Raw genomic sequence first — 15,583 nt, 5'->3', positions numbered from 1 at the left:
GTGCATGCATGAGCTCTCTCTCTTCTCTCAAATAAATAAAATCCTTTAAAAAAAAAAAAAAGGGTGAATAGGGGCGCCTGGGGGGCTCGGTGGGTTGAGGCCGCTGCCTTCGGCTCAGGTCATGGTCCCAGGGTCCTGGGATCGAGCCCCATATTCGGCTCTCTGCTCAGCGGGGAGCCTGCTTCCTCCTTTGTCTCTGCCTGCCTCTCTGCCTACTTGTGATCTCTGTCAAACAAATAAATAAAATCTTTATTTTAAAATAAATAAATAAAATAAAAATTTAAAAAGGTAAATAAACTATCATCAAAAAGGTAAGAAACAAGTGCTGGTGAGGATGCTGACAAGGGAGGCCATGCACTGCTGGAGGGAATGCAGACTGGGGCAGCCACTCTAGGAAACAGTATGGATGCTCCTCAAAAAACTGAAAGTAATGGGCACCTGGATGGCTCAGTGGGTTGAGCCTCTGCCTTCGGATCAGGTCATGATCCCAGGGTCCTGGGATCGAGCCCCACATCGGGCTCTCTGCTCAGCAGGGAGCCCGTTTCCTCCTCTTTCTCTGCCTGCCTCTCTGCCTACTTGTGATCTCTGTCAAATAAATAAAATCTTTAAAAAAAAAAAAAACCTGAAAGTAGAAACCCATAAGATCCAGCAGCCCCACTTCCCGATGTTTACCTGAAGAAATCAAAAATACTGATTTGAAAAAAAGTATCTGCACCAGATGTCCCCTGCAACATTATTTCTAGAAGCCAAGATATGGAAGCCACCGAGTGTCTGCTGCTGTATAAAGCCCATGTGGTGTCTGCACGACGGAACATGACTCGGTCGTAAATGAAACCAGTGAAGTCCTGCTGCCTGCAACGGTGCGGACAGAACTGTCAGGGTACTCGGCTGAAGGAAACAAGTCAGACAGACACCCTATGATCTCACTTCTGTGCGGAATTTAAAAACGAACAAATGAACCAAGCTTGTAGAACAAATCTGGTGGCCGTGGCGGGGGGCTGGGAAAATGGGTGAACTGTTTTTAGTTTTAAAATTTTTTACGTGTGTGTGTGAGAGAGAAAGAGCGAGCACAGAAGCAGGGGGAGCTGCAGACAGAGGGGGAGCAGGCTTCCCACTGAGAAGGAAAGCCAGGGTGGGGCTCGATCCCGGGACCCGGGGATCACAACCTGAGCCGAAGGCAGAGGCTTAACCCACGGAGCCACCAGGCGTCCCGGTTTATAGCTTAAATAAACTGAATTTATAAACAAAACAAACCGGCGGTTGAGCCAACCAGATTCTGCTGTTAGAAGTTTGCCCTTCAGTCACGCGTGTCCAGAAGGACCGTGAAGCGCAGGGCGGGCCGCACGTCTGGCGGTGTGCAGGCTCGCCGCGGGCTGCGGAGAGGCCGCTCCACCGAACAGCGGCTGCAGCGGCACATGTGGCCTCTCCAAGGAGCAGCACCCTGTGGCCAGGGCCTGCAGGGGCTTCTCCAGACACGAGACAGACTTCCGCACCAGTGAAAAGCAGCAAACGTGTAGCAGAAAGCACAGATTTTGAGTCTTCTCTACTGTCCGACTGTGGCCTCTGTGAAAGGACTTTAAAACGCCACGGGACAAACGCTTGCTCCGCTCCGACAACGGGTGGTGAGGGAGAGGTCGGGCCGGGCAGGGCAGCCCTCAGGAGCAGCCGCCGCGCCCTCACCGCAGAGGCCCGCACCAAGCTGCGTCCGACAGCCAGACACGAGCCAGCGACAGCCGGCCCACAAACGCTGGCCCAAATATATCACGTGGTCCACTGAGTCACAGTCCCCAAGTGGGAAATGGTTAAGCTGAGGCTACAAGAACTCACGGCCTGACATAAACATTCAAATGACTGTCCGTTATTTAAAGAATAAAACTTCAAAGTGAAGCCCCAGCCTTCCCCCATAATAAAAACCAATAAACATACTTACTAACTGTCCACCTCTATTCTGCCATCCCCAGAGAACAGCCTCTTCTGCCACTGGTAGCTGGTAGGGGGGCTTCTCCAGCCACAAGAGAGCGACCTCTACGGCCGGCGGCCTCCCGTGCAGACACGCGCTGGGCACCTGCTCCTCTTCCAAGGCCTCGTTCCCGACGGCGCAAGGCCACGTGCAGCCCTCTGGATGCTCCCGGCAGCCGTCGGCCAGTCCCTCAGAAAATGTCGCACTTGCAAACGCTCCCACTGGGTAACAGGCAGGTTCATGCAGAGACGGGGAGCACCACGGCCCTGGGAAGCTGGGCAAGTCCCCTCCTGCGGGACTCGCAGGTGTATTTACAGCGTCTCCTGGGAGGGGGAAGACACGGGCCCCGCCATGTGGCACTGCTATTTCTGCACTGTCCCCTAGGGGGACGGGAACCACCTGCAGCACCTCGTGAGGAGGGTCTGTGCATCCATCCACTCGGGCCACACGGGAACACGCCTCGAGAGTCTCCCCCAGCTCCATTTCTCGGACAGTCACCTGTGGACTTCCCACAACGTCCACTCCGCCGCTCCACGCAGGGCCACTGGGCACGGGTCGGGCACGACTCTGCCCGATGTGGCGTGCATGTGTGCTCACCCAGCAAGCGTGGATGCTGTCCCTCTCCCGCCCCTGACCTGCTGCTGCCGGCCTGGTCGACCCCGTCGCGCCAACCCCTAAGGCATCCGCGCGCTCCTCAGCCGAGTCCGAGCAAACCTGCGGCAGTCCTGCCTCTTCACGGCTGTGAAGAGAGTCTGTCTCTCCTACCTGTGACCTCTGCTCACCCGAACTCCAACCCTGGCTCAGAGGCAGAGCGCGACCCGGACCCTCCCATCTGCAAGCACTCAGGGCTCCGGCCATGCCGCCCTCCTGTGGGCAGCGGCTGCTGCCACCAGGTGGCGCCGTAGAGGTGGCCAGCCCAGGAGCCGCCCCGTGGGGTGCTGCGCTGGTCCCCCAGAGGGAGGCGGTTTCCGAGTCTGACTTCACATCTCCTCTGTCATCCTCACGGGGCTCTCTTGGACTGGCCTTCAGTGACTCTTTTCGGGCCCCTCCCGACCCTGGCCGGTCGCTCACTGCGCTCTTCACACACACCACATCTTCCGTTTTAACACACGGGCCCGTTTCACGTTCTGGGCCGGCGAAAGCAAACGCAGGGGAAATAAAGCCACCCTGCAAACAGCGGGAGCCGTCCAGAGACTTGCCATCTGGGGGCACTTCCTGGGAGCTTCCGAGTTCCGGGGTGCCTGTTCTGGGGAACACCCCCTCTGCGCCCGTCTTGCACAGCGCAGCAGCTACATCGCAGGTCTGTGCTTGGGCCGCGCTGGCCCCAGGGTCTGCACACAGGTCTGCCACCTGATGTGAAGGTCTCCATTCGCAAGCCCTCTGTCCATGACCCTCTTCTTCAAAAATGCTCATTTTATCCTTATCTGGGTAAGATGAACTACTTTCAGATTGCAAAGACAAGTGTGCTTTGTTCACGGGCTGGATGCTTCCAGGTCTCAGGCCGCAGACACTGGGCTGCTGCCCCCCGGCCATGGCTGGCCCCAGCAGGCGGGCCGGTCCAGCATCACCGGGTCCATTACGGGCTGCTTCTCGGAAACTGGCATGAACGGGAAGACGCTGGTTTCTAAGGCTCAGGCAAGGGACACAGCTTTCCCAACTCGGATGAATCCTATCTAGACTCCGGGGAAGCAGACTACCTTCTGGCCTGCTAACATCAAAGCGGAAATAATCACTATCTTTCAGTGGTCTCAAAGAACTATCTTCTCTTTCCTTTTCAGAGTTAGAGCTCTGGCCTACGCTCGCTGCTACAGCCCCAGATTCACCATTTCTCTCCGTTTCTGAAGGGTGGGTTAGTGAATCAACGTGCGAGTCACCCGTGGGACTTACCTGTTCTAGACTACAGTTCTCACTTCCTTCAGGGAGGGCACACACACGTCCCGGGGAGCTAGTGCCCACGTTACGGTTAAGCGCAGGGAGTGTGCCCGCGTTACATACTGTGCTGCTTTCTGTGCAATCTTGAGGGAACCCGGTGTAAGCGTGAGCCCTTAAAGACACAGTTGTTAGTTCCAAACCAGGTTTAGTATTTTCCTTAAAAACCTCCTTCCTTTCATTTGGGCTGGGCATGCCCCGTGGGGACCGCTCTTCCTGCGGGGCAGCTAACTGTCCTGGGCCTTGTGCAGCCTTCCCCGGCGGCCGGGCCCCTGTGCGAAGTTCCTCAGAGGTGACAGCTGAGCAACTGTCTTCCCCGGCAGCTGCGCCACACACAGGGGCACCCAGCTCCTCGGCAAGGCCCAGGCTGTCAGGATCTACAACACAAACACTGTACAACTCGCTCTCTCTCCGAGCCCCATGTGCCTGGTGACCACTGCAAACAGGGTGTCTGCCCGTCACCCCCCCACCAGACCTGTCTGAAGAGCTTCTGTCACTTCGGATCTGAACGTTTACCACCCTGTCGTGCTCGGTGAGGGCATTTATGCGAGCGGCCGGGGGACGGCCGAGATGGCTCCCTACGAGGGCGCCTCCCTGCACGCCCTGGCCAGAAGACAGAGCCGCGTCACCTTTGGGACGAATGTCTTCAGAGAAACCCTGTTCCCCGGCAGAGCTCACACTGCGAGTGACCGAGACACGGCCACAACTGTGCTCAAGAGCAACAGCCTCTGAATTCGTCTCTCTCTCCTCGAAGCTTTCAGACCTAGGCAGGAACTGGGGCACAGGAGGGGACACAGAGTCCGACGACAGCCTCAGCCCCCGCGGGGGCCCCGTCCTCGCGGAAGCCCTCACCCACAGAGCGGCTCCAGCAGCCGCTCCGCCGCCGCCTCCATGTCGGACGCTGGGCAGCTCCTCACCTTCAAGGGTATCAAATAATGAAGACAAAGCTTTACTTATCTGGTGCCCTGACTCCGCCTCCTCCACAGATTCGGGCAACAGGCCAGCTTTTTCGCTGTCTCTGTCACTGCTGACTTCTTTGCTGAAGCAACAACCCATGTTCGAAAGTTGAAAAGCTCACGCAACCATGCCTGCCGTTGTCGGAGCCTCCCCAAGTGCATCTCGCGCTAACTTGCCGTGACTTCTGACGAGAGGCCGACACCCAGACACCAAAAATAACCCCTTGCACAGCAGTCACATGTCCCTGCCACTCAAATCCAAACCCGAAGTACAACAGGCCCTACCGAGCAGCCATCCTCCGCCACGCACTGGAGACCAAACGCCACACGGAATCCAAAAGCTCAGAAGAACAATACATAATTTTCATAGTATTTTTCCTATTCTCATAAATTCAATTTAAAAAAACCCCTACTGGGGCACCTGGGTGGCTCAGTGGGTTAAAGCCTCTGCCTTCGGCTCAGGTCATGGTCCCAGGGTCCTGGGATCCAGTCCCGCATCGGGCTCTCTGCTCAGCGGGGAGCCTGCTTCCCCCTCTCTCTCTGCCTGCCTCTCTGCCTACTTATGATCTCTGTCTGTCAAATAAATAAATAAAATATTAAGAAAAAATAAATAAAAAATAAAAACCCCTGCCATTGTTATCGCAGCCGGAACGAGCCATCCCAGACTCCCGGCTCTCCCCGCTGTTTCCGCATTCTCTGAATCACGCGCCGTGGGACGACGGCGACCCCAGGCTTAGCGGGTCTGTTCCCCAAGGAGAAATGACAACAAAGACGTGTTCGTTAGAGCGTACAGGCAGCGGGAGCTGCAGCTCACTCCGGCTTTGAGAACCAAGACCGCAGGTACAGAGGAGTACCTGCAGGCGCGACGCCAGAACGGTGTCCACAAGGGACACACACGGCCGTGTGTATGGTGAATGGCGCCTAGTCGGGATTTGCTCTCAAACACCCCAGCAAGTCAAGAAGTAAATACATACACATCATTTTTTTTTTAAAGTGTGTGTGTATAGGGAAGGAAGAGATAAAATACCAGTAGCAAAATGGGGGGGGCTCTTCAAGGTCACGATGGGCACATCAGGTTTATTATTTTCACTTGCGCAGATGTCTATATATTCTCACTACGACAAAGGAAAGAGCAAATGAGAGAAAAAAGAAAATCAACACCACCAGGCCAACAGCACCAAGTCCCTTGAAAGTTCCCAAAACCCTTCCTAGTCCAGGTTACCGTCCAGGTGTGAGGCTCGGTTTTTGATTACTACATGCATAAGCTTTGGAATATCACCTACTCTGTGTTATGAGCTTTCTGATTTGTAAAGTGGGGCCAACAACAGCTGTTCTGAAGAGTTGGCATGAGGACAGTAAGTAAAATACTCAGGTCAGAACCTTAGTACCCCACTGAAGTCCACGCACTCTGGCGTCAGGCCACCTCCAGAGCCGCCTCCTACTCTGTCATGCCTCCCTCCTCCCCTTCTCTAGCTCATCCACGGAACGCGACCAAACAACCTCAGCACGGCCTGCGTTTGCCCGTCTGTCATGACTCCTAGCCAAGCTTTCCAATCGCACCATCCTTTGTAAGGTCACCACCCCACTAGGCAGGACTACCGTCTCCCGTCTCCACACACTGGTCCCTCTTTGTGCCTCTAGGAAAGCATGCGGACAGCAAGTCTCAGCACTGGTCCCATCAACTACTTCAAACCGGGATCTGTACTGGCCTCGGAATCTGCAGGTGCTCTCAAAGGGTTAAAAGACGCAAACACAGGAACATCTGGGTGGCTCAGCCCCTTAAACATCCACCTTCCGATTTCAGCTCAGGTCATAATTTCAGGGTCATGAGATCAAGCGCCATGTCAGGCTCCGTGCTCAGCGTGGCGTCTGCTTGTCCCTCTCCCTCTGCTTCTCCCCACACTCGTGCACACTCTCTCACTCTCAAAATAAATAATTTAATTTAAAAAGATGTAAACACAAAATCTTAAAGACATGCCCACGTTTGTACATAAGTTGAGGAGCACAGCAGCATGGCGCAACAATACTTTAACTGACCTGCTCTGCTGAGAAGAGTTGGATTTAAAATGTCCCAGCATCAGAGGCGGCTGGGTGGCTCAGTTTGGCTCAGGTCATGATCCTGGGGCCCCAGGATCGAGCCCTGCTTCAGGCTCCCTGCTCGGCAGGGAGCCTGCTTCTCCCTCTCTCTCTGCCTGCCTCTCTACCTACTTGTGCTCTCTCTCTCTCTCTCTCTCTCTGTGAAATAAATAAATAAAATCTTAAAAAAAAAAAAAATAAAGTAAATAAAGGACTGTCTGAAGCCCACAAAAGCTAGGGTGAAACTCTGGGAAATCAGGGAAATCAACAGCAGTCATGTACATGGGAAATTCCGAAAGCCACACCCAGGCGAGACAGACGCTCAGAACAGTCCTGAGAAGACCTTCGGCTTTCACCTTGGGCTGATCCCCAAGTCTCTAAGCACACTGAGCTAATCAGTGAGGGGCTGTTTCAGAACAGAGCCAGTGTACGAAGACTAGAAAGAGCAGTTGTAATCTCTCTACTGTTTCCTTCGGTGAGGAAGGTGTCTGGACTATCTGCTTCAGTTCCCCGCATTAACAGAAGTCTCTGTCAAAACATTTGGTACACAAGCTAAAAGGACAGAGACTTCAATGAACACACAGATGACAAGGGACAGTCTTTACATAAATAACTTGGGAAAGCCTCAAAACAGTAAGACATTATACACATAAAATCAAATGCCCAGTTCTCGGCAACAACAAAAATCACAAGGCAAACAAAGACACAGGAAAACACAACTCACTCAAAGGAACCAAATTCACTATCCTGGAGAAAGCTCAGAGATGGGACTTACTCCATAAAGACTTGAAAACATTTTTAAATGTGCTCCAAGAACAAGGGAAAAACAACTGACAAGGAACTAATGTGAGCCAGGAGAATGATATATGAACAAAATGAAAACGAGAATACCAACAAAGAGACAGGTATTTATAAAAAGAGCCAAAAGGAAATATTCTGGAGCTGCACAGCAGTACAGTTACTGAACTGAAAAATTCACGAGAGGGTTATCAACAGCAGACTTGGGTAGAGAGAAGAATCAGCAAATTTAAACAGGGGACAAATGAAATTATCTAGAGGAGTAAAAAAACAAAAAACAAAAAAGAAACAAAACAAAAAACCAGAGAAAAGTGAGCAGAGCCTGAAGGACTTACAGGAGATCATCTATGTCCCCTGTGGACCAACACACTGGTCGTGGGAGTCCCAACAGAGGAAGGGCAAAAGAGAATTTGAAGAAATAGTAGCCCAAAACTTCCCAATTTTCATGAATACACAAATTTACAAGTCCACAAACTCAACAAACTTCAAGTAGGATAAGCACAAAGACCCACACCAAGACACATTACAATCAAACTGCTGAAAAACAAAGCAATCTTGAAAGCAGCAAGAAAAAAGCTTCCTGTAAGGTGCAAGAGCTCTTCCGTAGGATGTCCGCCAGTTTCTCAGCAGAACCTCACAGGGTGGGGAGGCAGGAGCAGATACGTTAAAGCACTGAAAGAAAAAGCTGTCCGCTGAGAATTCCTTATCCAGCAAAACTGTCCTTCCAAACTGAAGAAGAAAGTAAAACATTCTCAGACAGACAGAAGTTGAAGTAGTCTGTTAACACCGGGTCTGCCCAGGAAGAAAGGCTAACGGAGTCCTTCAGGTGAAGTGAAACACATGACACAGTAACACAAAGCTGTGTGAAGACACAAAGCTCTCTGACAAAGGCGAATACACGGACAGTTACAAAAGCCAGGATTATTATTTTGATTTACTGCTCCATTTTTTATTTTCTACAGACTTAAAAGGCAAGTGCATAAAAAAAATTTTAAGTCCATGTTACTGGGCACGTAGCGATAAAGATGTGATTCGTGACACGAGTAGCGAAGAGGAGGAGGAGGATTTTACAAGAGAACAGCTTCTGTGTGTTACTGAAGTTAAGTAGGATGAAAGATTAGGCAGTTATAACTTCTGGATATTACACGTAATTCCTATGGTAACCAGATATATGTGTGATTAGATAAAGATAAGTTGTAGAATAAACAACTAAACTATCAATTATAACGTGCTGATATTAATGAGATTTTTCAATTTAGGTAAGTATGCCTTGCAAACATGTATCAATGAAGTCCATTACACAGGTCCTGCCCTTTTGGGTCTTAAAACTGCTGAGAGAAAACTAAGACATTTGAAACATTATTTGTTTAATTATTTTATTATTTGATAGAGAGAGAGAGTCAGAAAGCACAAGCAGAGTAAATGGCAGAGGGCGAAGCAGGCTCCCCACCCAGCAGGGAGCCCGATGAGGGGCTCCATCGCAGGACCCTGGGATCACGAGCTGAGCTGAAAGCCAATGCTTAACCAGCTGAGCCACCCAGGTGCCCCACTTGAAACATGTTTTAAAAATAATATAGAACATAACTTCTTAAATAAATTTTAATCAAATTATAAAAGCAATACAGGTTATTAGAAAAGGATGAATCAATGAAAAGAAAAGTTAAAGCCAAGAATGCCACTGCGGGCCATCAACGTCTGTCAAGATAAGCAAAAATTACGGGGGGGGGGGGGGGGGATTAGAGCTGATTTTATTCCAAGTAGTAACTCAGTTACTTTTCAATTATATATCCCCAATCCATATTTACATAGTTTTGATGGCCTTTTCTATATAATAAATTTATCAAGTAATAAAATCTCTATCTGTTTATTTCAAACTTAAACCCATCAGACTCCAACCACTCCACTGGGGTCCAACTGCGCCCACTGCCCCCCCACTGCTTGCTTGAGTTTCTACCAGCTGGATTTCCCCTCCACAAACCTTGCTCCAATTTTTTCCATCTCGTAATAAAAGAAACCGCTATCCATCAAGCTGTCCCACTACCCCCGATTTATCTCCCCCCTCACGCCAACCCAATTCACCACTTGATGTGGTTAAGCCCACCTCCAGAATATCTGAAATCCGTTCATTCCTAGTCCGATCCACCATCATCACTTCTAACCTCCGTTCGTTAACAGTTTCCTAGTTGCCTGCTTTGCTCACTACAATCTACTATCTATAAAAACAAATGAAGCCAAAGTCATCCTCCTAAAATACAAGTCATGCTATTCCCCACCTAAAATCCTCACAACTTTAACCCAAGTTAATTCCATCCACTCAGAGATCAGTCAAATAGGTTTTTTCAGGTATTATTTTCTACTTGTTTCTTTTTTTAAATGAAATAACAGACACCAGGGGCGCCTGGGTGGCTCAGTGGGTTAAGCCGCTGCCTTCGGCTCAGGTCATGATCTCGGGGTCCTGGGATCGAGCCCCGCATCGGGCTCTCTGCTCAGCAGGGAGCCTGCTTCCCTCTCTCTCTCTGCCTGCCTCTCTGCCTGCTTGTGATCTCTCTCTGTCAAATAAATACATAAAATCTTAAAAAAAAAAAAAAAAAGAAAGAAAGAAAAGAAAAGAAATAACAGACACCAGAGAGGAGGTGCATCTCACCTTGAGTTTGGACTCTGAAGCGGGGTTGCCTGGGTTCAAATCATGGTTCTGCCACTCTACAGATAAGTAATCTTGGGGAAATTATTTAAGCCTCTCTGGGTCTCAACTTCATGAGCTAAAGAGCATTTTTTTTTTGATGCTCCCTGATTGGCTGGGAGAATTACTATTCAGTAAGGTTTCAGTGGTGGGGGCGGGGGCTGTACAATAGATAGGATTGATATTACCACTGGATAAATGCAAAGTTGCTCCTGAATTATTCAGACATTTATTTGGGCACCAGTACGGCAATTCTACTCTCACCATGTCCAGCTGGAGGAAGGCTGAACCTTCAAGAGACCACTTCCCCAATCAGCCTGCCAGACTCTCCCACCCAGCCACCGAAACACAGGCAGCTCTACACCGACAGCCACGCCCATACTCAGGCGCACCGCGACGATGCCAGCTAGAAAACTCTTCAAAGCCATGACGTTTACAACAGCAGGAAAGAAAGAAAACAATATAAATGCCCACAAACCAATGGCTAAAGAACCAGAGCACTACAATATAAAGAAAATACCTTAATGGCAAGGCCAAGGAGATACAGACAAAATCATGCCATGTGGGAAAAGATGAGGGGAAATGTATGTATGCTGATTACAACTCCATAAAAATGTGGTATCCTTTCGTTTTCTGTAAAGATGCTCAAGTTTGTTGAAAATAAAGCTTTGGTATAAGCCCAGATATCTCCCAGGGCACCTTGAGCTCTACTATTTAATGACCCTATGAAAACCTAAGTATGCAACACCCTGTTAACACGGGCAAATAGTACATCCACGTTTTACAAAACTCTTCATCAGAGACGGATGTGCCCAAGGACCAACAGGGATGGAAAAGGTCGAGGCCGGACCAAGAACTTGCCGTCAAGGGTCTCTTACAGGGCATTAGCTCTTAAAAGTGACAAAGCAGATACAGGCAGTACTAGTTGCAAATTATTTCTATACAGAAGTGAAATTCTACATTCTGGCTCAAGTGCTTCAATTCTTTTCTAGATAGATCTTGTCTCAATATTTATGCATAAATTAATAAAACAGGCAAAAAAAAATCCAAAATTAATTTTATCCTTGCAGTAAGTTTTAAAAAGATTATCTGAATACTATGTTGGACCATAAATCAACCATGGGGAGGAAGAAGATTGGTCCTAAAAAGATTTTTTTTAATGATTTCTGTATAATTTCCTTTTCAGATTACTAAAGGTCTTGTATTGGGATCTTAAACTACTTAAAATATTATAAAATTCATTAAAAAAAATCAATGTAAAATACAATATACAAAAAAGTACACATATAATAGCAACAATGAAATAATAATAGTTTGGAGGGAATCTTTCATTTTTAAAAATTCTACCTTAATGGGGGCGCCTGGGTGGCTCAGTGGGTTAAAGCTTCTGCCTTCGGCTCACGTCATGATCCCAGGGTCCTGGGATCCAGCCCCGAGTCAGGTTCTCTGTTCAGCAGGGAGCCTGCTTCCTCCTCTCTCTCTCTGCCTGCCTCTCTGCCTACTTGTGATCTCTGTCCAATAAATAAATAAAATCTTAAAAAAAAAAATTCTACCTTATTAAAAGGATCAGCAATCCAATCCCTCCTTCAGTTGCTATATGAACTGCTTGCAATTTGGACAAAATTTACTCTAAGTTTTCTAAGATTACTTTAGAAGTTTTTATTTTTTAAATTGTGCCAGGTTTATAAGATCACTTAGAAGATGCCAAGCTGAATCTGGAGCGGCTCCAAATGCACCTGACATACGCGTATGCGCAGAAGGCAAAGACAGAGTTAAACACCAATGCATCTCCATTTGCTTATTCTTTCATTCACCACAGCCAAAATGTGAAACTGATTTTCTTAGTAAAAGCTTACTATGACTTGTGTACTTTAAAGAACAAAGACGTTCAAAATGTAGCTCTAATCATGTAGAGCCCACAGATTACCAATGGATCACTAAGAACACCGAGATGAGTACCCGAGACTAAACGAGCATGCGGCCCACCCGTCTGCAGACCCAGACATGCAGCACACACAGAAGTCAGAGGAGGACACAAAGTACTGGCCGTTTACAACAACCCACATGGGACCCCCCCCACCACCAGACCCCCCTTTGTTGGGAAACATCAACATGTTCTAATTTTGTTACATACACAGTTGTTTGTGAGCCTCAGCTGTGAATTACCTGACTCAGAGCTGGGATGGAGCTTGTCTGAGGAGTGGTCTGAGATATGGGACCATTCATCTGTAAAATTGAAAACATCAAACACACCATCATTACAATGGAAAGCAGTATTTTCAGACCACAGTAGCTTAGCGAAAACAAAACCCCCTAAGAGAAACACATTTTTACATGATTAACCAATAATATTCAGAGAGATGAAGGAGCCTAGAAACTTAAAATATATTCAAATTCTAACTGACCACTGTAAGCAAAACTCCTTATAGTTTCAATGGGGAAAATTAATTAAAAATCTGCTTTGCTTGATATGTTAAAATCTTAAAAGCGTCAAAATTTATTTTACAGTCCTAGTTAATTCTTTAAATACCTACCAGTACAACAGGTGTAATGTTATTACAGTATTTATAAATCACTGCATTTTTCTTGGTGATTTCAACTCCAAAAGCTTTTAAGTGTCTAGAGATACATGTTTTCTCCCTCACCCACTACTGCTTCCTCTACTACTAAGCTCCCCATGAACTTATTCAGAATGTAACACCTATACTTCGGTTGTAAGGCAGGCCAGAGTCACTCCTCTGATTCACAGGCTCTGTGACGAGAAAAGGAGAGCGAGGCACCAGGCCAATTCTGGCCTCGACCCACACTCACCAGATGAGCGCTGTCTTTCCCTTCCTGGACTCGCTGGCCCTGCGGTTCAGCCACGACCTTAGTGTCCTGATCAGAAGTCATGAGCTGTTTGCTTTGTGGCTGCACTGGGAGAAGCTGAATGGCGACCGTAGAATGCTGTGAAACAACAGAAGACAACACATCAGTAACCTGAAGTACAGAATACAATGGATGCTCGAAATTAAGTTACTAGGAAGTCTTAAAATTCTCAGGTTTTCCAGGGCATGTGTTTATCCCTCTGGAGTCCAAGCGGCTTATTTACCTCTTTGCTTTAAATTTGGGCTCACGCCCAGCACGGAGCCCAACTCAGGGCTTGAACTCATGACCCTGAGATCAAGAGCCCAAGAGAAATCAAGAGCCAACCACCCAACGGACTGAGCCACCCAGGCGCCTTTGCAGTCTGGGTAGTTAAAAAAATCTACCCACAGGGCGCCTGGGTGGCTCCAGAGATAACACATCTGCCTTCAACTCAGGTCGTGATCTCAGGGTCCTGGGACTGAGCGTATGAGGCTTCCTGCTCAGCAGGGGCGCCTGCTTCTCCCTCTCCCACTGCTCGTGCGCACATTCTCTCTCTCTCTTTCTCGCTCGCTCTCTCTCTTTGTCTCTGTCTTAAACAAATAAAATCTTAAAAAAAAAAAAAAGGAATCTGCCCATAATTCAACCCAAGAATATACTAAGACTAGAAATCACGTGTTAACATATACAAACCCACTCATACTCAGAAAACCATTTTCTTAAAAACAGAAAATAATAAAATGAATAGGACTCCAATTTGTGCTTTGATGAATCTCAAATTCACATGTATCATTTTGACTGGCCCCATTAATTTATTTTGTTCCAGAACGAGAGTTTTAAAGAGAAATAAACAATAATTAGTTAAAAAGGAATCCCTTCAAAATCCTGACCCACACAAACCGAAAACCACCTCAAGACAGCAGGACTGGGGCATCTGGGTGGCTCAGTGGTTAAGCATCTGCCTTCAGCTCCGGGCATGATCCCAGGGTCCTGGGATGGAGCCCCACTGCTGCAAAGCAGACTTTCCAAAGCACGGATTCGCCTCAACAGTTAGAGACTGAACTTCCAACAAGAGATCTCACCTGATTTTCCCAAACAGCCTAAATAATAACTCTTGAAGACAACAATACTCATTATTTCGTACGATCAGCTTAAGAACCAGGGCTCTCAGACACCCGGGGCTGACCTCTCTCGGTGTTTCCCTCTTTCTGCAGCGCCGCGCTGCCACAGGGCACCACTAGGACTGGCTTTAATCCAGGTTCCTCTCAGGCTCTCCTGAAACACAGCAGCCACAGGCCAGATACAGAGATGTAAAAGCTCGCTACTTCTGTCTCGCAAGGTAACCAGGCAGGTTCTTAGTTTTACGATGGTGCTCCCTACTCTCCATAACCTGCTTATGAGAAATTCCCAAAACTCTTGTGGATGAAACCAGCTGAAGACCGGAGGTAATCTCTTCCAACAGTCAACGCTACCATCAGGCACGAAAGCACAAAATCACTCCTGTGCTGACAGGTTTGGCAGTATGAACTGCAGGAAGCGAAGAAACACCTGAAACAGACCAGTTTCATGGAGGTCGACGTCCTCCAAAATCAGGGTATCAGATGCTGAACTGTAAGAGTTTGCAACATGTGAAACTATCACAGAAACGAACATCAACGGGCGCCTGGGTGACTCGATGAAGCATCTGCCTTCGGCTCCTGTCACGATCCTGGGCTCCCTGCTCTGCTGGACAACTACTTCTCCCTCTCCCTCCACTCCTCCCCTACTGGTACGCTTTCTCTCCCTCTCTCTCTCCAATCAATAAAACCGAAAGAAAGAAAAAGAGAAAGAAAGGAAGGGACAGACGGACGGACGGACACGACTCTCCCCAAACACCACATCCAGAGAATGAAGTCACGGGATGCTAACTACGTGTTGGCACCCAGAAGGTGTTGTAAACACTTTACCACCATGAACTCCTCGATTTGTAAGATTCTCAACGAAAAAAAATGTTTCGTTAAAAACAAGGTAAGACAGCCAAAAGGGGGAAATTCAACTGTAAAAATCCTTTATTACAACTACTACCTCTATTTTTTCAGTCAGACACTCTGTGCCTCCTGACAGAACCAGAGCAAGGCCAGGAAGTGGTCTTGCAAAACAAACACACGACCAGTACGCACGCACCCAGGACGGGCTCATGAATTACCTACTGCTCCTTACTGACCAACTCGCCTCCAACGGTGCCCCTGCAGATCCCAGGGGTGCGGAATACGCCGACAAGTAGCCTGGCTTCCTCAACACCAACCGACACAAGATGCACGTACTGGCCAAGCCATGGCTTTACTTGGTTTGTGTGGCTTT

General features: G+C 48.3%; 1 protein-coding gene across 6 annotated transcripts in view; it reads right to left on the bottom strand.

Annotated features, from left to right (window-relative positions):
• LARP4B (La ribonucleoprotein 4B) overlaps positions 1–15,583 on the bottom strand; it is a 90,053-nt gene that overhangs the window by 49,690 nt on the left and 24,780 nt on the right. For 4 of the 6 annotated variants that reach the window (XM_045072366.1, XM_045072365.1, XM_004757904.3 and 1 more), the window contains exons 2-3: positions 13,211–13,345; positions 12,566–12,625 (exon numbers count right to left, since the gene is read on the bottom strand). In XM_045072366.1, the coding sequence (XP_044928301.1) occupies positions 12,566–12,625; positions 13,211–13,291 (141 nt within the window). In that variant the 5' untranslated portion in view covers positions 13,292–13,345. Of the gene's footprint in view, positions 1–1,930; positions 5,220–12,565; positions 12,626–13,210; positions 13,346–15,583 lie in introns of those variants that run through there. The other 2 variants (XM_045072364.1, XM_004757902.3) reach the window with 2 other exon arrangements.

The sequence above is a fragment of the Mustela putorius genome, unplaced genomic scaffold (genome assembly GCF_011764305.1).
Source record: "Mustela putorius furo isolate JIRA1106 unplaced genomic scaffold, ASM1176430v1.1 tig00004033_pilon_pilon_pilon, whole genome shotgun sequence".
In the NCBI taxonomy this organism is placed as follows: domain Eukaryota; kingdom Metazoa; phylum Chordata; class Mammalia; order Carnivora; family Mustelidae; genus Mustela; species Mustela putorius.
This window is presented reverse-complemented; position numbering and strand designations above follow the sequence as displayed.